Here is a 25,410-nt window from a genome sequence, read left to right as displayed (position 1 = left end):
TACAAATAACATCCAATCAGTTTTCATCCATTTGTAAAATGAAGTTTGACGGCAACAGTTGGTATGAATTACTTCGGTTTGCATAATGATCTCATAATCATACTGAATAAACCCATCAGGACAAAATGCCACATACGGCTCGACTCACTAAGATGGGCAATTTCAACCACTTCACATGGTTCCATTCCCTGCTCTCCTCAACAGGCACCTCTCTCTGAAATGGGGTTATTCACAACCTCAAAGTAGGTGATGTTCAGGGACAGATAACCCATGGGAATCTTTATTTTCCTGCATTTTAACTCAAAAAATTGGTTAAACAAAAAGAATGCCATGAAATGAAATGACACATTTGAGACCATAATCAAAACCATAAGGGTTATGAAAATACCGCTTTTGTATTGTGCTTATTGAGCCTTTAAACAGTGCTGAACATTTTGTCTATTGGTAAGACTACGGCCCGTTTACTGCCGAGATCAGTGAGATCTACCAATGTGATGTTCTAATTATTGCACCAAAAACCTATTTGTGTTGGTGGTCATAGTTGCTGGTTCCCTGAAGCCATTAGTGCAGACCGTCATTACTGAACTCTCCATTTGAGAATGCCAATTCCCTGGCTGTCATGCTGATGTTTTGTCTTGCCGACCCAGATCGGGTATACAACAAAGAATTCTGACACTTCTGATACATTTACAGCATGCTTGTTCTGGGTCTGACTCGAAGAACTGCCAGAAAACGTTCATAAAAAGGAGGCCAGCGGCGGCGGCCCTATAGTCCTCTCATGGCAGGGTCGCTTTAAACATGATTTTTTAATTCTTTAGCAGCCTTTCCACTCCAGCATTGTGTTATTTTGAAAAAATAGTTATCCTACCCTCCCTCCTCAGCAAATTCCCCCCCAAACATTCTTTACACTAATTAAGAGATGACAAACGCTATGCAGGGGTACTGTAAGACCTTTGTGTAGTCACAAGTTTCTAGACAGCAGTCTTGCATGACTATTAATGCAGCCCACTGCATGACAGTATCCACGCTGTGCACTTAAACATAATGAATATCTGTAGAGGCTACTAAACCAATGTGCATTAAAAGCAGTAACAAATGAAAGGCCACATAATACAATATTGTCATGCAGATATTTTCTTAGGAAGAAGCTTTTCTGTAAAATTCAAAAACTGTAAAATTCCCAGAAAGCGCTGTAAATTCTAACAGTAATCTGACGTGTATTTTAATCCTAATGAAAACAGTGTTTCTGAGCCGATTTGGATTAGGTACTTCTGACTGTGCCTCCATCTGGAAATTATATACTTCCCAATGCTGGTCACAGCTTGAAAAACAGGTTCAGATGTTTGAAAACTGTTCAGAACAGTTGTAAAACATTTCTGATTCCGAAGACACAAAATTGTGTTTGTTTTTTTTTTAACTGCATTTCCAAATGCCGCTTTGGCAATTGCCATTTACACCTGAGCATATGTTTATATATTATTTCATGCTGACATATTCCTGTGTACTGCAAGCATCTATAAATGGCAAACAAGACATCTTGCTCCACCACAACACAGATCCCAACTGTCCAGTGTTATCCGCTTTCATGGACTTATAACAACGTCCAGCAGGACTTTACACACTGCATTATGTTTCCAAGGATCTGTTGTGAACTCTCACCATGCCGAACACACCGAACACCTTCAATCTCCCCTTTTCAACAATACACAAAACACAACTGGTTGTGTGTAGATGAATATTTAACATGCTGAGTCTAGCAGGCTGTCACAGGATCACTATGTGGCAGACAAAATACAAGCCATGGTAAATAGCTGAGCCATTTCCAAGATGTTGACAAAAGCAAAAATATATAGATGCAGACATTCCACATGGGTTTCCACTTTACAACACTAACCCCAAACACTAGGGTTTTCACTAAATAAGACGCTCTGCAATTTGCAAGTGCAGGAGGCTCAAGTGCAAATCGATTCAGGACATCTCACAAGCTGAAGTTCATCCAAAATAAGAAAATTGTATATGTTTTCCCTGCAACATAAGCCATTTTTAAACTAGTTCCATAACAATGGTGTTAAACCAAATCTGTTGCTAAATAAGTCTCCACAATAAAATGGCCCCTGCAAAGTCGTCAGCTCTCCAGTGGTCCCCCACCAGCTGTCACTAGGAAGATACAGAGATGAGGTAGTGGCCACCAGACTGAACCACTGGCTGGAGCAGGGGGACTAGGTGATCAACACTCCTGAAGTGTCAGATTCTGCAGAAATCTTCACACTACTGCAGAGGATTGCATCCATGAGCAACAGGAGAGGTGATGTCTTTTATACAGGGAACACTTTATTGTAGAACTTTACCTTTTACCAGCAGAGTTGCTTTAAAGTGGAAGTAAAGGCAAAACCCCAACTCCAAACCTACTCCAAACTTACTCCCTACCCCCATTCAAAGCCCAATCTATCTAAACCTGTAAAGAAGAGTGTTATACTTGCCTATTCTGAAGCCACTGTGGTCCAGTCTCCAGCAGATCCCTCTATGTGTAGTAGAAAGCCAACAAGTGCTGGGAAGTGCTGTCACCCACAGACTTACTATGGGACTTCCATTGTCGGCTGTCTCTCCTACACACTTAAGCCACCACTGACAGCTCAGTCTGGGACCGGACTGGCTTTAGAATAGGCAAGTATAGAGATTTTTTTTTTTTCTTCACAAGGTTAGATTAGGCTTAGAATGTGGGTTTAGAGTTAGGTTTTGCCTTTACTTCCACTTAAAGAGAAGTATTAAAGCCAAAATTTCCTTTATAGTTTTTGAAAAAAAGTGAAGAGTTTATGAATGAGCAGAACTTCTACAAATGTTTTCATTACAGCCTGGCTACCCAGTGGAAAGATTATGCCTCACTTTATGTCCTGGGGATTCAAAACCGAGGGAAACCCCACCTTTGGCAGCAGTTTCACAGCCTATTGGAGGATCTTCCCTCCAACTCTTTATCAATTTAAAAATGTCCCTTGAATCTGTGGTCACTATTCCAGAAAGTGAGGATACATCTACCAAAGAGGGGTCACAAACTAGCAGCAAAAAAATAAATAAAAATATATGAAAGAAGTGCCTGCTTCTCAACCCAATACCAGGAAAAAATTAATTGGCTAAAGTTTACTTTTAAAGCCTAACTGCAGGCTTGATTTACTTTCAAATCAATTGTTTGGACCAAGCTGGTCCAAAAAAAAAGCCATTACCTTTACTAACAGATGTGCCCACTGAGAGCGCTGTATAAACTGTATATACCCTCAGCCACATAAACAGCACTGTGTTCTGGTAGCACAACGAGGACTTCCCTTCCGACTCCCAGAACAAAATCAAGTCAGGCTGAGTGCTGCACTGCCATTAACAGGAAGCTTTTTCATTTATGCATGAATACAAGGCTACCTCTGATAGGCTGAGGTGGAGATTGTGATATCATTTCATAAAATACACAACTACCTGTTAATGGCCAAAAAGCACTCAGCCTGACCTGATTTTGTTCCATGAGTAGGATGGGAAGTTTCCACCCCATTGCTGGAATTTAGCCTTGTATACTATATAGCAGATTCTACTTGCAGTTAATCTACTTTCACACTGGGGTGGGCAGTAAAGTGCTGCTATTTTTTCTTTGCCATCATTTAAGATGCGCTATTCGGCTGCTAGCAGGTGCTTTTAACCACCGCTAGCGGCTAAAGAGTTAAAACCGAATTTCAATAGGCAGGGGCGCTGTAGGAGCGGTGTATACAGCGCTGCAAAGATGCAGCTTGCAGGACTTTTTTTTTACCATCCTACAAGAACAGCACTCAGGCTTTCACACTGGAGAGACAGAAGAGGCTCTTTACAGGCGCTTTTAGTGCTGTAGTGCCTGTAAAGCATCTCAGTTGGAAAGTAGCCTTTATAAAGCACTCAGATGGGGCATTTGTTAGTGAAGGTAATAGCTTGGCCCAAATATTTGAAAGTAACAGAATGCTGGAGTTAGCCTTTAAAACATCAACCAGTATTTAGAAACTCTGATCCCTTAGTACCAATAGTAGGAACAGGTAAGATAGTTGCCAATATGGTAAAAGTTGTTTACAAATTACAAAGGAATACCCTAAAAAACTTGACTTGCTGTGTACAGATCAAATCGCAGTAAAACGTTTCAATGTAAGATACTCATTTACAGGATTTTTTACTTTGCACCAATACAGCACAAACTACTTGTTCCCCTGAGCCTGCGGAGTATTCCCAAAGAGTAAGGCAAACGCCAATAGTATTGTATGCCGCACTGTAGGGACCAATGCTTCTACGAGCTACCTACTGCCATGGGGCAATAAAAAAAAAAAAAAAGTGTGTGTATGAGAATATATATTTATTTATATATTACACACACACATACATACATATACACACGCAAGATGTAATACTTAAGCATTTACATTGTGAACATTTACTCAGCCTATATTTGTGTCAAACTCAACACAGTAAAGCATTATTAAAACAGAAGTTGCCTATATTTCAAACAAACTGAGATGCTTACTTTGCCTTTTTGCTGGTCTTGGGTTTGGGAGTTTTCACCTTTTTCTCTTTTGGCTCTTTGGGAATTTTGGGCTGTTTTGGAGCCTTAGGTTCCTTAGGCTCTTTCTTTGCTTTAGGCTCTTTTGGCTCCTTGGGCTCTTTTTTAACCTTAGGCTTTTTCTTCTTCTTTCCATCCGGCGCTCCCTCAATGGAAAGATCTGGATTTTCCCCGAGAAAACCTTCATGACCAAAGTTAGCATTATCCGCAGTAATGTGGTTGTTTTTTTTCTTCCTCTTCTTTTGTGGGGGTGGAGACTGCAGTGATGGCAAAAAATCTTCTGTGTTCAATAAAGGGGCATTGGGACCACCAAGTCGAGTCATATCCGGCACAGGTTTATCAAGAAAAGGTTCCGATGGGGAATGCTGGAAAATAAAAATGTAATTTGATGAGAGGATGAGCAAACTACAAAAAAAAAAAAAAATATGCAGATACACAACTGTTGAAGCTTATATTTTTACCATTGTGATAAATGCTATCTCTTTGGGCTTGGCTTCAACCCTCAGACAATTAAAGTTGGCTAAATTAACCACTTGCCTACAGGGCCAATTCTCACATTGCTTTCCTAAATGTAAAAATCTGTTTTTTGCTAGAAAATTACTTAGAACCCCCCAAACATATATTTTAGCAGAGACCCTGGGGGGGGGGGGGGGGGGGGGAGCGCTACGACAGCCATTTTATGTCGCACAAAACAAACAAACAAACACACAAACAAAACACACACGCACCACATTCTCCACAATGTGGTCTATAAAACACAGACTGGCATGCGCTCACTTACAAATAGACATTTACTGTAGTTTGCACAAAATTACACAACGTTTTCAATTCTAGATACAATGAGAGCATAATAGCCAACTAGCACATTTCAGTCATTTAGAAAATAATTCTGATGAGAAGACAAGTGTTTGCTAACTTTAAGTCAGCAATGTTTGATAGACCGGCAACGCCTCATACCCTATAGGAAAAGCTGTTTCTGTAAACATCCATCAAAGAACAGATGGTCGGCCCTAGTCATATGTGTGTGTGGGGTGGGGGGCGGGGTGGGAACGACTCCCATACACAATATATAGACTTATCAACTGGCCATGCAGTATGCTTCATTTTTAGTTAAAACAGATTTAAACATCGCTTCCAAAAAAAAAAAGACAATAAGTTCACACAGTCCAAATGTGACGGGCCCAATGTAAGGTTCAGAGAATTGATAGCATGCAGGAAATTTCTCACAATGGTATTTCCTGTGTGCCCAGAAAGCATGGGTTGGGTGCAACAGCTGCAGAGATAGCAACAATCACCATCAGGATGAAAGCATAGTCACCTACAATCCATTTACACACAGTCTACTCCAAAACCATTTGCACTTAAAAACAAACAGCAAACGTTGAATCAGTGATTTATAATTAGTAACTGTCCTGCATTATATTTTAGTTGAGGTGTGTTAGGGACTACATGGCAGACCTAACCTGTGTGTTATGGTCTACATTAACTACTTGACAAGTGGGCACTGAAAGTCCCCTCGTGACCAGACCAGTTTTCAGTGCTCTTACACTTTGAATGACAATTACTCAGTCATGTAATACTGTACCAAAATTATTTTTTTGACATTTTTTCCACACAAAGCTTTCATTTGGTGGTATTTGATCACCTCTGGGTTTTTTATTTTTTGCGCTGTAAATGAAAAAATACCGAAAATTGTGAGAGAAAAAATAATTTCTTAGTTCTAAAATTTTGCAAATTATTAATTTTTCTTCATAAATTTTGGCCACAATTGATACTACTACATATCTTTGGTAAAAATAACCCAAATTAGTGGACATAATTTGGTCTTTGTGAAAGAGTCTACAAGCTGTGGTGCAAATCAAAAAAAAAAATTTGATCACACCTGAAGTACTGAAGGCCTATCTAATTTCTTGCGACCCTAACGAGCCAGAAAAGTACAAATACCCCCCAAATGACCCTTTTTTTTGAAAGTAGACATTCCAAGACATTTAGTAAGATGCATGGTGAGGTTTATGATGCTGTCAAGGGACACAGCCAACAAAGAATTTCCCTGATGCACGCCCGTGGCGGCACACAGAGGAGAAGAAACAAGAGGATGTCCAGGGACGCCCTCCCGGCAATTGGAGTCTGCGCTGTAGCCGTCTTTCGGCTATAGTGCGGACGCCTAGTGTTTAATCTCTATTAAGCCACTCATTTGTAGGTCTCCTATGATACATGCTTGGAGCGTGCAAGAATTGATTGCTGCTATACCCAATGATCTCTTTTTTTTCTCTATTCTACAAAACAATATAAACAAAAACAAACAGGAGCGCCAGGACAAAAAGGCAAAAAAGTCAAATCAATTTAATGGTTCACACAAAATATCCACCAGGTTTCCAAGACCAAAACACACTATTCATCAGGGCTTAGTCAGTCAGTCAAAACTTAAATGGATGCCAGAAGGGGCTTTTGTATATTAAATCTGTAAGGAAACCTGTATAGAAAGGTTATTGGATCTGAAGAGTCAACCAACTATGCTAAAGCCTGAAACAAGATGGTGCCATCCTTGGGCAAAAAAGCAGATGCAGCACAGTGAATAAGTTCCACCTGGCATTTATCCAGTGAATACATTCCACCTGGCAGTACTTGTCAGGTTGTCAGTTCCAATCCCAATAATGGCATTATCTGCCTGGAGTTTGCATGTTCTCCCTGTGCCTGCATGGGTTTCCTCTGGGTACTCCGGTTTCCTCCCACACTCCAAAAGACATGCTGGTAGGTTAATTGGCCCCTGTCTAATTTGGCTCTAGTATGTGCGCTTGTATGAATTTAGGGAACTTAGATCCCTGGTGCCCAACTTGCAGCCCTCAAGACTCAGCATTCTGTAGTTGAAACATTGATTAGGGTAATAGCATTGATCACTACTGGCGTCATGTGACGTTCCCAGCCTTGTATGGTCTTCTGCAGCATATCCCCAGCCAAAAATGTAGCATGTCCACACTCCGACCCCCATACCTCCATTAGGTCTGCAGTTTGACAGTCCTCTCAAGCATTACACATACTGAACATTATGTGCGGCCCTTTTGGTGATTTCAGAGGCCCCATTGGAGGCCCCCTTTAGTTCATAAGTTGTTAACCACATTGTATTTCATAGTAATGCGTTCTCTCTTTTGTTTCTGAGTATGCGTGTTCTTGGTTACTCCATTTATTTTTGGACAAATACTGCACCGATTAAAAAAAAAATTGTTAATTCATGCAAAATTATCCAAAGGGACAAGCACAAAAATGTTTCTTGTAGCTCCCAGAACGGTCGTGATTGTTTCTTAAAAAGGCATGTATGAATAATCAGATTACGATTACTTTGAAAGCGGTATTTTTCGTCTGATTTTCTTATCGCGTGTACTAGGCATTAGAATAAGGCTTCTTGAGGACAGGGACTGATGGTTGGCTCTATATGCAAGTACCTATAATAAATATTTCGGGGGTGTAAAACATACTTACAAAGTTTCACACTTGCACATTATAAAAGCATGCACAATAAAATGATATCTAGATCCACTTTAAACACAAACCCTGTGCTTGCTGGAAAGGCCCTATACATCGCCTTTATGGCTTGTTCACACTTGCTCAAAATACTGGCGCTCAAACACACCTAGTGTGTTAATGTGTGTTAATAGGTGCCTTTGATAAGTATTTAATCAGCTTTAACAATCTCCCAAATGCCCTATGTAGGTCTGACATGCGTTTTTGGCACATTAAAACCGCACCACAAACACCTATTAACTGTAATGTACTACCCCGCTGCAACCGCCTGCCGGTGCGGTTACAGCACAATACCATAGACTTGAAATGCTTCAATGCCTTTCAAAACTTGACATGAAGTGTAAATTTTGAAGTGAAGCGATGCTAACACTTCATGTTTCATTAGTGTGAACGCATCTCAAAACACCTACTTTCAATGGCAGTGTGAACTTGGCATTAAAGGAGAAGTCCAGCCAAAGCTCGTTTGGCTGGGGTTCTCCTATGGGTCACGAGTGCAATTCGTTTTGCAATCCTGTGACCCATTTTCAGCAGAGCACGGACTCAAGCCCGCTCTCTGCTGACATCATGGATATCAGTCCAGGCACTGCGTCATCCCGACAAGGAAAGTCTGGATTCGCCAGGTGCCTGTACTGACACCCGTCTCAGCAAGCCTCTGAGACGGCCGCTCCTTGCCCATCCACAGCTCAGCGCTGCAATGAGGAGCAGAGTGGAAAGCTGCTGATTGGCAGTCAGCAGCTCTCTGCTCGGGGGAATTGTGATAATGGAGTCATCTGCAACATTGGATCATTTGGTTCTCGGTGTAGAGGCCGATTCTGCATCCACCTAGGTAAGTATGAAACTTAAAAAAAAAAAAAACACCCATTACTTTTCTATTAAAGTTTAGCACAACAGCTGGGAAGTTACATGCAAATAACCAGCAGTCATAGGATAGCCCAAAAAATAAAAATAAATAAAAAGTATAAAAACTTTTGCATCAATCCAGTCAATGATATGGTTATAGCAACAAATAAGAGGACTCCTTATGACTACAAAAGGGATATTATTGGGGGGGAGGAGAGGAAAAACTGGCACCCCGGCGGCTTTTCTGGAAGCTTTAGCAACACCTTCACAAATGCTAAATAAAGACTGCCATGTAAATACTTTTATACTTTCATCTCAATATTTACATTAGACAAACAGAAGGATAAAAACAGGCTTAGCGTGCTTTCACAGACCTGTAGAGGAAAGTCAGGATAACCTTTAGCAATGCAGGGTTACCTTCAAGCCTTCTGTACAACATTGTTTATTAAGATTTTACAACGTAGAATTTCTCCTTCTGGGTACAGCAAAGAGTATTTCCTGGACAATTAAATAGATGAACAAATTTCTATGTATTGTTTCTTAACCAAGAACTGGGGTCCTGGAACAACTCTAGATGTACACAATGCATCTCTCGCTTGAGCAGCTATTTTTATTTCTCTACAAGAGGCCCAAAGAGTGACAATCACTTCCTCTCCATTCAGGTTTGAACAGCTGTTTAATCAGGAAATCATTCTCTAGCTTTCCTCCTTGTAGTGCGCCGCCTGCTACTCTGAAAACGCCTGCCCGGGTTTAGGACGTTTTTAGGCGTTCCCTCTATGTGAAGAGTAAAGCCCAGCACATCGGCGGTCTATGGCTTCTAAAGGCACATACATTTAGATACTTCCATAGAAGTGTTAGCAGTCAGTCAGATTCAGAAGCTGGAGAAGCTGCCGACATGCAAATTATCCAAACCACATGTGTAGAATGATTTATGTGCCTGTCCTAAAGCAGGGCAGTGATGGCGAACCTTGGCACCCCAGATGTTTTGGACCTACATTTCCTATGATGCTCACTCTGCAGTGTAGCTGAGCATCATGGGAAATGCAGTTCCAAAACATCCAGGTGTCAAGGTCAAGCTTACAGCAGGAGGCATGTTGCATCTGTGCCCACCACTGACAGCTATGATGTGCTGGGACGGCATGAAGGCTCCTAAGTTTTAAAAATTAACCCCCCAATAAGCATCTTTTCAAAAGAAAGGATTTTAATGTTTCCCTGGTATACAGTCAGCTCCAACGTAAATAGTGATTAGTGGGGTACAAAAAAACAAACTCAACTTCATGCAGAGAAACACCATCTAATCCAGTTAAGTGTTCATTAAAACATTGGTAAAATATTCCTAAACCAGCCATACATGGCTTGAACTTCGTCCGATTCCTGCTGAATCAGCCGAAAGCTGTGGGAGCCCGGTCAGCGACACAAGGCTGTTAGAAGTTGTTTATTCAACTGACCTATTCATGGAGCCAGGAGGAAACTTGTCAGCCAAACAGTGACTGCATCCAAATCAGATGCAGTCACTGTGCACATATTCAGACAGCTAAAAGTGCCAGATGTCAGAATACAATGGCTAGCAGGAGAGTTTTTTATTTTTTATTTTTTTTTTATTTATTTTTTTAGCATGGATGCAGGAATCTATTAGATTTCTCCTGTCAGTTCAGTCTTGTTCAGAAAATATGCCACAGGAGAGAGATCTACAAGTGTATGGCTAGCCTTATATCCAGAGTAGCACAAGTACTTGGATCTACAGTATCTTAATATTGGCCTTCTATAATCCTCTGTATAGCAGCAATGCAACAAGAAGGGGCAGTACCAGGCTATGCTTTGTAAAGTGCTGACAGCCTATTAAAGGCATTCATCCTTACTGGAGGAAAAGCACAACAATGACTTCAACAGCAGGGTATTGCTTCCTTTTCACAGTCAAGTCACAGGCTGGAGCAAGTCCACTTTTACCAACATCATAAAGTTGGTTACGTATGATTTTCTCAAATATATATATATATATATATATATATATATATATATATATATATATATATATATATATATATATATACATATATATATACACACACACACACACACACACACACACACACACACACACGTCATTAAACCCACATTTTAATAATCAAAAGCTGCATTACATGCCGATTGCCAACTATTCTCAGTCAATATGGGATTTGTTTTCCGTATTCTGCAAAAACTCCTGCTGTTCCTCTCTTGTCCACATCCCCACTGCAGCTGGGGATTCTGCAGAGGTCTGTGGGATGCTAGTGCACTCAGTTTTCAGTGCGTTTCTATGCCAAGCATTTTCCTCCCTATCATGTTTGAGCAGGTTATGTTACTATAGAGTCACACATGTGGGCGTATACACAATGGTAAATGACACCCCCCCCCCCCCCCATGCCCACCAACTAGCTAAACATGATGGGGGGGGTGGGATAGCACATGTAGACTGATGGAGGATGCACACCATCACCACCCCCACCCCCCCCCCCCTTATTCTAAGCACACAGAAGACACAGACTGGAGGGCCCTGAAAGCATGCGATTTGCAGAAATCCCACCGCATGTTCTTGACAATAACGATTTTTTTTTTTTTTTTTTAATACATATTTGTATGAGGATTTAAAACATTTGAGAATTGTTACTCTGTATTCCAAAGGCAGTTTTTTTTTTTTAAACCTATGACCAGCAACAAACGATTAGAAGCTCCTCCTGCCACTGTTTCCCTACAGACAGGGCTGGGAAAGAGCTGGGTCATGTGACAGCTGTATAATGGATTATGAAAAAGGTAATTTTATTTGAATTAAAATTACAGTGCAATCATCCACAAATAGAAGGAGGAGAAGGGGTAATATAAATGAAACAATGTGTTTAGTATTCACACCTGAGCGTAGCACAGTGACGGCTGCTGCAGCGCGTGGTTTTTGTTTAGTGGGGTGTTTGAGTGGCACCATTCATTTGAATAGGCCTCCCTCAGCTACAAAAATGCTCATGTACCAATCTGAGCACAGAGCCGGGAGTGTTTTTTTTTGCCATGATTGTAGCTAATTTTTGTTGCGTGACAAATTGTGACAAAATCACACCACATAGACATAGGTGCATGGGGAGCTGAAACAAGGGATTCTGGGTTCCACGGGCCCCTGAGCAAAGTGACTCCCATCATAAGCTCGCAGCTTTCACTAGAAGAGAATGTAAAATGCAGTCTGCCTGAAGGACTCCACTTTGCTCAGTGGGAGTTGGATCCGCTGATCCCCGCTGAGCAGGCAGGTGACAGGTCAGTCTCCGCTCGCTGTGCAGGGAAGGACCGATCAGCGCCCTGCTCTCCTCTATGGTGAGATCGGATGAAAACAGACCACCTGCCCATTTTCATCCAATCCCATCCTCCAGACAGATGGAAAATAGGGTCTCCATCTGTCTAGATTTCATGGACAGTATCGGATAGCAGTGGGAGTCAGCGGCCATGTCACTGCCGACATCCACTTCTCCATAGGGCTGAATAGAGCATCCGATCAGGTCCGACTGAAAAACTGACAGGCGGACCTGAACAGAAAACCTGCATTTAAGGGGCCTAGGGTAGTAAATACTCTTGTTGCAGCTGCCACTGATGCACAGCAATGGAGAAAGCCATCTTCAGAAACTCACTTTCGGGAGTGCCAACCTCCTTATCCCCTAATGCACTGAAATAGTTTCTCCCACCAATCTCTTATGTCACTACTCTGTCCTGTAGTAATGTAGTCGTCAGTGGGTGGAACCACAAAGCACAGCGAGGGACCAGGAGAGCCTGAAATGTTCCTCAGAGCAGTGTGGGAGATAATTTACTTTCTTCTTTTTCACATTTTTTTTTTTGTAAATATAAAGTATCCATCTCATCCTCTCTCCTACAAAAACAAAAAAAAAAAAAAAAAACACACACACAACAACACACAACAAAAGGCTGTCACTAAAGTAATATATTGGTGCACACCAATAAAACTGTATTAAATACATTTTTTCACATGTACATCTACAAAAGAAAAAAATAAAAAAAAAATAAAAAGAAGATGTAGTGTCTGCAATGATAGTTCCCACATTTCTATGATGACAGGTGGAGTATTATGACAGCTGGTTCATGTGCACATTTTAGGTGCAGTGCACTACATGGATGTCACACATGTGTTACCACTGAACTCCAGCCAGGTTTATGTTCTGCTGAAAATGATATGAAAGACGCAGCAGGCAGGACTGTTTGAAAAGCACTGTACCTGTAATGCACCAAAAACTTGCAGATGGTAACACAGCCACAGTATTAAGCATGGTCTAAATTTCAGACTATACATGTATGCTTTCATATACACCTCATTCTGTATATATCCAACACCTCTGATCTACACTTCTTTTAGTATGCGACTTGAATTTTTATTTAACAATGTAACAATTTGTGCCTTGATTTTTGTTATTTAGAAAATTATGCCAATAAATTTTTAGGTAAAGACCAAAACCATGAAAAGCTTTAATAGTATACTAGAACCCTGACAATCACACCGCACATGCCTCCAGGATGTAGCAAACTGGACCTATTATGTAAAGATAGCAGGATGAGGCTTTAATCCAATGAGAGATACAAAAGGTAAAACTAGGAGAAGGGCAGAGTGTTTTCAATCCGGCTTATGCCCAAGTAACCCTACTTAACCCTTCCTCACCTATCTAGAGATTGTGAACGGGTAAAGCCATGAAAGCTAGAGGCACATTCTCCGAGACGAATGCTTCTGCTTATTGACCATTTCCTCACATCACACCTATGTTTGCTGCTGGTTAAATCTTTCCTGTGGAAGCCTAAAGTAGATATGAAGCGCTAGCACTTACAGCGAGGTATCCCTGCAAGTGTATCATTAATATTTCAGTCCACAAGCCAGCTCATGGGGAGAGAAGAGACGGCAACTGGAGTACACTCTAAATATCTAATATCTGAAAAGAAGATCAAGCACAGCGGAGCTTTCCATCCTATCTACGTACAAAGCTGGATTTTAAGGCCAAGTTTTATTAAATAACATAACATGCCTGTAGTTAGGGATGCACCGATATTGTAAAAAAAAAAAAAAAAAAAAAAATAGTGAGTACAATGTGTGTGTGTCTTCACTAACAAAGCAAAACAAAAAAAGTTTTAATTGTTTATTGCTTATAAGATAGATGTGAACAAAGAAGCAGGAAAATAATTAAATTGAGGAGAATAGGAAGTTAATTAAGGCTGACTAGCATAAATTAAGGGTTAATAAGGAGTTAAACAGAGGAACATTTGTTCATCCCTTTGATCTGCAGATAAGGAAAGAGATTCCAAAAGAAACCATGTTTCTTTTTATTTTAGGATTTCATGGCTGAGCAATGTTGTTAATAAACATTGCTGGTGTCTTGTCATACAATGTCCTCCATCCGATAGTATCCGCTGCGTACTGCGCATGCGCAGTACACAGCAACACAGATTCCGAAAATTCCAGAGGATGAACGGCGCCTGCGCCGTGAGTCCAGGTTCTATCCCCACTATCCAAGTGGACATAGAGTAGGAATAAAAAAAGAGCCGAGCGCAGCCCTCTAATATTCACAACCCTATGTCCGCTTGGATGGTGGGGCTACCACCTCCACTCACGGCGCAGGCACCGTTCAGCTTCGGCCCGGACACTATTTGATGGCCGGACATTATACGGCAGAACACCGGCTTTTTTGACAGCTCCAATTACTGGACTTCTTTAAAGCAGTTGTATATAGTTACATTTTTAACTTTGACCTACAGGTAAGCCTATAATAAGTCTTACCTGTAGGTAAAAAGAATATCTCCTAAACCTGTACGGTTTAGGAGATATTCCCCTCGCAATGAGCCGCTGACTTCAGCGGCGCATGTGCATCGGGGATTCTCGGCTGAAAGTCCGGCAGACGCCAAACCCTCCCAGCATGCATGCGGGAGTGACATCGCGGCTCCGGCCACTCACAGCGCCGGGGCTGCAATACCCGGAAGACACACCGAGGGAACATGTCAGCGCCTCGTTCTAAGGTAAGTATTTCATAATGAGCTAGTATGCGGTGCATACTAGCTTATTATGCCTTTTCCCTCACAGGTGTTAAAAAATAAAAATAAAAATAAGGAAGGTCAGCGGGTTTACTCCCGCTTTAACACTTCAGCTGTCAACAGGGGAGATCCACTGACAGCGCAAAGAACCGAGCCTGAAAGTATCGGTGCATTTGCACGAGTACCGATACTTGTGCAAATACTTGGTATCGGCACTAGTATCGGTGCAACCCTACCTGTAGTCTTACGCAACAATAATTTGTGCATTTTGAAAAAAATTTACTTATTAATCATCTTTCAGTATTCTGACTGTTCTATTAGGCATGAAAAAAGGTCTGCCTCAGATTACTGCACTTTTGGCATAGTATGTGCTGTTTTAAAAGCATTTGTAATCATGTATGCAGGGCAACCAATATTTCATCATTGTTTACTAATTTCCTTCCTGCTTTGCAGCGCTACACAATGGTGGTGCTTTACTGCTCCATCGTTTGTTCAGCTGACACAGGGAAATCAATGTACTCCCAGAAGTTGCCAATACCTTATCTCAAAAACGGTTAAAGCGATACTAAAAAACGTACACTTTATATTTACCTTCTCTGTGCAAGTATTTGCAGAGAGCAGCCCCGATCCTCCCCTTCTTGGGTCCCCCACCAGCGCTCTTGTTTCCTACCCATGCTGAATGCCCCAACAGCAAGCCACTTGCTATGAGGGCACTTATGCATGCTCACTCCCAAGCCCTGCTCTGTGTCCATGGGATACACAGAACGGGACTTGCCCCACCCTCGCTCCCTCCTCACTGCCTGTGATTAAAGTGTTACTAAACCCAGGACCCTGCATTCATTATATCCAGTCTGCCACAGTACACAGAACATGGAAATTAGAGCAGCAAGATTCTGGGGGGAAAAAAATAAAAAAATAAATGAATCACGATTGTTTTGCTTAGAATAAAGATCACAATTCTTGCAGTGTAACATCTTTCACATTATACAAAAAAAATAAAATTGGGCTAACTTTACGTTTTTCCCCAAAAAAAACTCATTTGAAAGACCGCTGCACAAATACAGTGCAACATAAAATATTGCAACAGACATTTTATTCTCTATGGTCTCTGAGCGATTTTTAAATAAATACATACGATGGGACTACGTTCAGGCTAGTAGCCAATAGCTTTGATGTAGGAATTTGATCTGAGCATGCGTGGCACTTGGTCCGATCAAAATTCTCTACACATGATCGGAGTATGTCCGATCGAACCAGTTGGTCGGAAAATATTTCCAACAAGTTGGAAAATTGGGTCCAACGGAATCAGTCCGATGCATACCACACACAGTCGGATTATCCGGCAACGCGGTCCGATAGGACACATTCCGACGGATTCTCCAAACGTGTGTACAAGGGCTTAGAGTGGCAGGGAAAAAAAAAAAAAAAAAAACACCCACACACACACACACACACACACACCCCCCAAGTGTGCAGGGACCCCCACCACCCACTGAAATTGGATCACCCATGCGATCCAAAACCTGTGCAAGTTCTCAGTTAGCACTGCAATCTGTAAACCGATCTGAAGGTGTCATTAAAAATGTATTGACACCCGCAGCAGTTCACAGAGAGCAGTGGGAACTGCCTGTGGGAGAGATGCGGGAACCGCCACTGGAATCGTGCTGGTTCCCACATCACACAGGGCATTCTCGGCTGAGTCCGGCAGATGGGAAGAAATATCCCGCGTGCATGCGCAGGAGTGACGATATCGCGGATCTGGCCACTCACAGCGCCGGAGCCGCGATACCTGGAAGAAACGCCATGAAAGAAACATGCCAGCTCCCTCGGCGTGGATCGGGTCAGATGCCGAGGCCTCGTTCTAAAGGTAAGTATTTCATAATAAGCTAGTATGCGGTGCATACTAGCTCATTATGCCTTTTCCTTTGCAGGTGAGTAAAAAAATAAAAAAATAAATTCAGCGGGTATACAACCGCTTTAAACTTCCTTCATTTACAGACTGAAGTTCATTCCTTTGATCTAAAGAATGAAACATTACAATGTTTATAGTTAGCTCAGAGGCTGAGGAATGATGAGAAACCTGGCAGACTGCCTGTTTTTTTGTTTTGTTTTTTGACAGCTGTCGGCTTGAGCAGAGAACTGCATAGAATCGGCAAAATGCTCCGTTAAGATCGCAAGGGGGCAAATCGCAATCTCAATTTTTAACGATTAATCGTGCAGCTCTAGTGGAAATGCAATTATTTTAGTAAATATAAACTGATTTATACCTTTTCTCATCAGCAGGTAGAGCAGACTTGTGACTTCTATCAAGATTCGGTTAAAACTTGTAAGAAGAGTTTTCATTCTTCCCTGATTATCCTATGAGGCTGCAGGACCTCTGACTGTCTGGACAGTGCTGATGGGGAGTGTGTGATAAGGACAGGGCCAAAGAAAAAAGAAAAAAAAAAAAAACACTGTAGCAAACACACCAAACCGAGCATGTGCAGCTTGTTCCCTGTTCTATCAGCAGACAGATTAGGGACGTGGTAGAAGAGGAGGATCAGAGAAGAAGGGAGCAAACAGCCTTTATACACAATGCAAAGGATTAACCCATTAGGTTCCACAGTGAGTATAACAAGCATGCTTTACTGCATATACAGACTGATTTTACTGTTGTGGGTTTAGTAACACTTTAACAGCAGCAGGAACCAATAGCTCCTACTGCTGTCTCTTAGCCAATGAGGAGGCTCAGAGCAGCTGCTCTTCTGCACATCACTGGATCAAGATTGGGCTCAGGTAAGTATCAAGAGGGGGCTGTGGGGAGCTGCATACGGAAGGTTTTTTACCTTCATGCATAGAATCCATTAGGCTGGGTTCGCACTGCCGATCGATGTGGCTTGCAGCAGAGGTCCAGCGAGTTTCTGTTCTCCATTTTGGGGACGAATCGGAGCTGAATTTGTGCCCGAATTTGGCCCTGAAAAATGGAGCCAAAGACACACAGGGCTGCTGTGCAAGCTGCTCCGCAGGCGCAACGGAGATATGTGAACCAGCTCAAGAGAGTCGGTCACAATCTCCCATCATGTAAATTGGATGCGGAGAAACCAAATCACACTAGTGTGAATCCAGCCTTAAGGCAAAAAAAAACCCTTCAGCCTTTAGAACCACTTTAAGCTACAAGAATGGTGCTGCTCACTAAAACCACCACCTGACCTAGCAGATAAATACCTTATGCCAATACTTTGGTTCCTGTAGTTCTTGGCTTTGAATGGAGAAGGAGCACCTAAAAAATATGCTCCCCTAGAAATTTGCCTAAGGTTTCTAAAACTTTTTTATAGCTTAGGAAACACTGCAAGTAATTACAATGTTACCAAAGGCTACTTAAAGTTCAAGGCATAGGTATATTATAGTTACATTGGTGCAGCTTGGACCAGTGTAACTATGAGTATACTATACCTGGCTGATGCCCCTGGAAGCTGGAAATCACCAATGTAGACACCGCTACTCCAGTGATCTCCACTTGTTTTTGGGTCCCATGATGAGCGGCTTGCCCGATGCATTGTGAACACAGGAGGTTGGCATCTCTGCATAGTCACCATTCACAGAATGCTTTGCATTTTCTGAATGAACGCAAACAATTCTCTGATTGGATGAGGTGGAGGGCAAAGCATTCTGTCAATGGCAACCACCTGTGTTCGAATCACATCAAGGCAAGCCGCTCAACATTGGACCCGGAAACAAGTGGAGATCATTGAAGTAGCGGTGTCTACATTGGTGATTTCCAGCTTCCGGGGCATCAGCCAGGTATAGTATATTCATAGTGGCCCAAGCTGGATTAATGTCATTAAGTATAATAGAGCCATGCCTGGGATTCTTTAAATGGCATCACTGTGGCAATATTTTTGCCTTTTTCATCTATGTATCTGTTCCTTGATACCACATAATACACTCTTTCCTATAGGACTCCAAACAAATCTATGAATCAGTTGGTGAATGGGAAAGAAAACCTAAATTTATCTCCAACATTACATGTTTAACAAGACAAATATGAAGATCACTCAGGAAAACTGGCAAGGCATTTTGGCAGGCATCTTTCAGCTCATTTGATGAACCAATGAATCAAAACGCTCTAGAAAATTGAAAGCATCTCAGGCTTCATGAGGAAAAAGGAAATCTTCAGGTTTGTGTTATAACTGGCATTATGGAACATGTTTCCCATAAAAACAGCAGGATAATGATGGTATAAAATGACCTAGAAGGTACAGAACAAGGACTGCATGGCCAGCCCACTAAAGAAACACAAGCAAGATGTGACAACTCCCAGGATGCTGAAGAATGCTTGTCCATTACATTTCCACAATACACATTTGTCTTTATTTTCATGTGACATTAAGAAATACCTTCATCATCTCTGCACACAAAATTACAGCCAACATAGGAAAATTCTAAAAAATTATTAGCACTGTTACAACATACTATTTTTACATACAATTAGAAACCCAGGTAAAGTGGAACTTGTGGTCACACATGGGTAATATTCAAGAAATTGTAACCCTCGTTAAATCCGCCATCACAAGAAATACAACCTGGGTGAAGGCTGCCTATCAAAAACATTTTCAAAACTGCATTTTCAGTGCACTGGAACAAAAACTTTGGTTACTTCTGCGTTTGCAGCCATTTTCAATCAATTTTACGTTCATAGAGATGATCAATCGCCTAAAAACTGGGTAAGGCCAACATACTAGGCCTATTTAGGTGATCAATTTTCTCTGTAGCACAGAGGCCAAGGCCCCACTGGCACCTACATGGCATGACGGGGGCTATTTAATAAAAATGGAGTGTGCAAAATCTGGTGTAGCTCTGCACAGAAACCAATCGGCTTCTATTTATTGTCAAAACTTAACAAGCTAAAGTTAGAAGCCGATTGGCTACCATGCACAGCTGCATCGTTTTTTCCCCAGACTGCTCCTGTTTTAGTAAACCTACCCAAATGAGGTCGTTTTTTCAATGCGACTACACATGAAAAATGCACCAAAGTAGCTCCTGCACCTTATTGTGCAAGTCTGGGGGGTTTTTGCAATGCATATTTCAGTGCATTTTTTGCCACGCAGCTTCTACTTGTATTTAAGTTGCAATCAAGAATTCATGGCACTGCAAGCCTGATGCGTGATCAGAATCAGATGCAGTTTTTGCGCATTTCTGGGAACACATGCAGCAATGTGTCTTTCTGCCTATGTTCCAGGAATGTGTAAATGGAACAGACCGATCTTTCGCCAAAAATAATGACCGGTCTTGATCACTGTCATTTGCTAGGTTTCCTCTCCACTGGAAAAAAAATAAAATTTAAAAAATGTAAAAACAAAACCCCAAAAACACACAAAATATTTACTAACATGTTGGAAAATATTAGCAACAAGCACTTCTGATGCTTAAGAGCTCATTATCGCCACCTAGTGAGCATCACTCAGTCTCTGAAATGTCACATCCAGCATATGTAACCATTACATTACTTCCAAGCTGGGTGTTGTCGGGGGGTGAGACCCATACACAGGGGATTAGGACAACACTGAACTATTCTATCTGTAAGAACAGTCCCACAATATTGAAACCACACGCAGCTCCCCTTTTCCCTTCATTTTTTTCTGCTCCAACTCGTTTGTCATCCGTCAGGATGGAAGCAGGGCTTGTGATGGCTGTGTAATCAAGGGAAAGCCGCTAAGGAGGACAGTAGTATTTATGATCTACCTCCAAAAATGGGAGCTATACTGTAAAAGGAAACTATTTTTAGTGTTTGAGTTATTATGTTCAACTTCTGGACTTGAACACACTGTAGACCATTAAAAAAAAAAAAAAAAACACCTTGACATACAGCAAGCATCCAGTATGGGAGCCATAATGGCAATGACATAGGCCTAATGATACTGCTGGGTTCAGGTACAACAGTCAGAGGTAAAATTCATAAACAAAAACTGACAACCGTTCCTTCACAACAGAGAGTTGTGAACATTTACTGGCAAAGAACCACTGACTCTCATTACGGTTGCTGCAATATCAGACAAGAGCGTATGCAGTGTGCCATCACCAAATGGCCAGACTGGGAACGTCATTAAATGGTCTTTAAAAGAAAGGTCACCTTGAACAAGCCCCCTGCATCTCTCTGTAGTTAGCTGCTAGACAGAAGGTGAGCACAGAGCACGACAGTTTATAATCAGACCTGTCGGAATCGCTTATTGAAAATAACTCAGCGTGCAGGACCGGAGCTTTAATAGATTAACATGCTATAAAGTGAAGCTGAACTATCACTCCCATAGGAGTCTGCAATGCATTAGAGCCCGATAGGATGCAGGCTGTGTCAATAACTCAGAGGTTACAACTGCAACTTCAAAAATGTTATAGATTCAATATATAACAAAAAAAAAAAAAGAAGACTAAAAGCTTTTATACATACCAGTAATAATGTCAGGAGACTAACCATGCATGAAAACAAGTAATATTTTATAGCATTTCTTTATGTTTTTTAAAGGCCTACAAGACAGCCAAGCATTTCTTTCCAATGTAATGAATTTATAAGCCTAACAATGTGCATTTAACACTTCTTTGTATACAATGTACAGATGAAGGTTTTCGTTTAGGGTTTGTTAAAAAAAATAAAATTATATATATATATATATATATATATATATATATATATATATATATATATATATATATATATATATATATATATATATATATATATATATATATATATATATATATACACACACATTTATTATTATTTATTTATTTTTATCACACACAAGATACTTGTGAGGCTAGAAATACAGTGGGTATAGAAAAGAATCACTCCTTCAAAATAATCACATTTTGTTGCTTTGTGGCCTGAAATGAAGACAGTTTGTTTTAACCACCTTTTTTATTTCAAGCACAGAATCACCGAGTTGGAAAAAGCATCACCCCCTGGCAGAAATCCAATACAGCTCACCATACTACAGGCTCAGCTCAGGCGTGTTCGCAACCACACATGAAGAGCCCGCCAGGAAGTCAGCACTGCACAGAGCTAATCACAGTCAGGGAGACATTTCCTGATCTCTGCAGCCGTGGATCGGGAAAAAGTCACACTGCTTGTGATAAGCACTCCACCGTGCCAACTTCCTGGTGGGCTCTGCACGTGCGGTTGTGAACACGCCTGAGCTCATCCTTAATCCTACACTATTTGTACAGTAAAGCATGAAGGAGGTAATATCCTATTATGGGGTGCTTCTCTGCAGCAGGAACTGGAGCACTTGTCAGGATCGAAGAAGAAAAATGGATGGTGCAAAATGCTGTTAAATTCTTCAGGAAAATCTGCTGCCCTCAGTCAAATTTGTCAATGGGAAGAAAGTTACCTTCCAACATGAAAATGACCCAAAGCACACAGCAAAGATTACCACACAGTGGTTGAAGTAGAAAGGTGCATGTCCTTGCATGGCCTAGCCAGAGCCCAGACTTAAACCCCATTTAAAATCTGTGGAATGACTTGAAGACTGCAGTCACAAATGGTCACCATAAAACTGAACTGAACTTTAGCAGTTCTGTAAAGAAGAGTGGGCAAATATTGCAAAGTCTAGATGTGCAAAGTTAGTAAAGAGTTAGTTAGTAAAGACATATCCCAACAGACTAAAGGCTGCAATTAAAGCAGCGTTCCACCTTGGGGAAAAAATAAAAAAAAAATAAAAAAGAAAGGTCAGCATATACAAATAATGCAGCTGCTGACTTTTACTATATGGGAACTTACCTGTCCAGGGAGCCTGCAATGTCGGCAGCCCAGCTGATCTTTGGATCGACTGTTGGGTGCAGCCATCACCAACCCAGGTAAGGGAACACGGCTTCACGACAGTTCCCTACTGCAGGTGCGTGAAGCACGCTGCGTTGAATGGCCCGGTGGTGGGAGGAGGAGGGGGCTGAACTTCCGGGAGACAGGGCCACGGCCCAATCTCCCAGAAGTGGGGAAGGGGACCTGTCATCAACTTAATAAAAGGAGCCACTCTAGGAATGTTGTCCTGTTTCTTTGTTTAACTTTGTATCATCATGTTTGTTGATTGTTTGCTGTTCTGGAGACAACTATTCCCCAATCTTTTCCTGAAGTGCGGGTTGACTCGAAAAATGCATTGAAGCATAATATCCTGATGCATATTTGCTATGGAAATAAGTTAAGAAATGATCTATACATTTACAATGATGTATTGGGATATTTTGGGGTGAAATACTCAATATAGATTTATAATGAACAAAAAAGATTTGTTTGTAACCTGGTATTAAGGTGTTGTAGCTTCTGTTGTATGGTTAGGGAGTTTTAAAAAGTCTAATTCCACTATGTCAGTCAGTCATTCTGTACAACAGCCTTTTAACCTTCATACAAATTATTTTCTCTCTCTCCTAACCAAGCCTGTCTGCAATCACATACTGAACGATCACTAAGCAAAACTGTGAATCTCCTGAAGACCATGCAAATAATCCTTCAATAAAAAACGTAAAACGTTAATTCTCCTATTAAGTGTATAGTCCTTCAATGAGTATCTGTACAGTCCCTTACTTACTGTAGTATCCATATGAGTCCTAAGCGTTTCAGCCAGAAGATCAATGGGAGATGCAGCAAGACTGGCAAACGTGCAAAAACATACAACATCCCCAACAGATTGCCAATGTATGTAAATTTTACTATAACACAAGATGTAAGTAAATGTGGTGCAGTTAGCTCAGTAGTGAGTATTTATAACCTGCAGATGTCACTATTTCAGAACTCTTCAGTCTATGATTAAAAGATCTTTGAGCATCTAAAAGATGCACCAAAAAACAGAAACATTAACGTTAATAAGTAGAATCCAAATGGGTTTTGGTAAAACAGCCAATATAAAATATAATCAAAAACATTTGCAACAGAAAAATTAGCCAAGCCTCAAGTGATGTGAAAGCCAGGGCCAAAACAAAGTCGGGTACATATCATTGGGCAATAATACTACAGAGTTTGTGGGTAAATCGGTCAGAGTATGACAAAATGTAGAAGAGGGTAAAGTTCCATTAAGCATGTGGATGTCTGTATTTTGAGGTGGGTTATTAATGAGTATTTCTCAATGGGAAAAGACATTTCAAAAAAAGGTCTCAAGAAGATCCCATTGGTTAAAAAGGCACTGTGGTATTACGTCAACCACTTGCACTGCAATAACAGCCAGCAAAGGGTTAAGACAGAAGGGAGTCAAACGCGAAATCCAGCCACCGAAATGTTTGTTCAGATATTACAGTACAGTCGGATTTCACACACACTAAACTGATTTGCAAGGCACAGACAAAGTGGCTCAGGCAGTGACTAAACCCACAAGTCGTAGATGACAGACCAATACCCTAACCACCGCTCAACACATCCTCTTTCAGAGCTCGGCACATGGGTGAAAACGCCTTACTACGGGGTTTCTTTTATGTTCTACTACGCTGTCTGCGAAGAGGCTGCTTGTGTTTCAAAGAAAATAACTTTGTTACATCTCTAACTGAACAGCACAGTGCCTATGCCAGAGTTTAGCAAGCAGTGCAGTAATGGTACAGCTTTATAGAATGTGTTCAGAGCAGTGAACAAGACAGAAAGATAGTAAAATTCTAGAGAGATTACAAAACCAGCTCTATCCACTTTAATGCATGTGATATAGCACTCAATCACGCCTTTGTTCAAATTACAACGCATTTAAACCTTAGTACTACCTAGAGGTTTATTCATGGAGCAATGTGTGGCGTCAGTGCAACATTAAAAACAAAATTCTGCCCTGGTAGTGCTCTCTAAGAGCCTTTAAGCCTAGACAAACATGGTTAGATTTTTCGAGTTCAGCTCCCCTCCCCTCACACTACACAAACAAACCGGAATAAGGGGGGTGAACTGTACCCAAGCACAGGTACACACCTAGTGAGTATACCCAGAGACAGAATATTTAAGCACCCACCACACATATAAGACCCCTTTCACACTGAGGCACTTTGCAGCGCTACAGAGCTAAAAATAGCACCTGCAAAGCGCCCTGCAAGTGCCGCTGCTGCGTCTCCAGTGTGAAAGCCCCGAGGGCTCACACAGGAGCGGTGCGCTGGCAGGACGGGCAAAAACAAAACAAAAAGTCCTGCTAGCAGCATCTTTGGAGCGGTGATGGAGTGGTGTATACACCACTCTTTCACCGCTCCTGCCCATTGAAATCAATGGGGCAGCACGGCTATGCTGCTGGCATAGTGCTGCTGCAGCAGGACTTTGCAGTGGTTTTAACCCTTTCTTGTCTGCTACTGGTGTGCAACAAGTGCCCCCATGGGAAGCAGCTTCTTGTTGGGGCACTGAACGTAGAGGAGCCAGGGGACCCAAGAAAAGTAGGCAAGTATAGAGGCTACAGAGTTCACTGGCAGAAAAGAAATGTTTTACTATCCTAAGTTAAAACAAGGGGAGAAGATTTAATAAAAAAAAATACAAA

At 41.4% G+C, this 25,410-nt stretch overlaps 1 protein-coding gene across 2 annotated transcripts in view; it reads right to left on the bottom strand.

Moving 5' to 3' along the window:
- The window catches only part of CHD7 (chromodomain helicase DNA binding protein 7), a 152,096-nt gene that overhangs the window by 103,993 nt on the left and 22,693 nt on the right, over window positions 1–25,410 (bottom strand). For both annotated transcript variants that reach the window (XM_077492755.1, XM_077492756.1), the window contains exon 2: window positions 4,523–4,923. In XM_077492755.1, coding sequence (XP_077348881.1) covers window positions 4,523–4,923 — 401 coding nt within the window. The remainder of the gene's footprint in view (window positions 1–4,522; window positions 4,924–25,410) is intronic.

The sequence above is a fragment of the Lithobates pipiens genome, unplaced genomic scaffold (assembly GCF_037356315.1).
Source record: "Lithobates pipiens isolate NorthernLeopardFrog02 unplaced genomic scaffold, aLitPip1_a1.2 Scaffold_19, whole genome shotgun sequence".
In the NCBI taxonomy this organism is placed as follows: Eukaryota; Metazoa; Chordata; class Amphibia; order Anura; family Ranidae; genus Lithobates; species Lithobates pipiens.
Note: the sequence above shows the minus strand (reverse complement) of the source record. Positions and strands in the feature narration are given on the sequence as shown.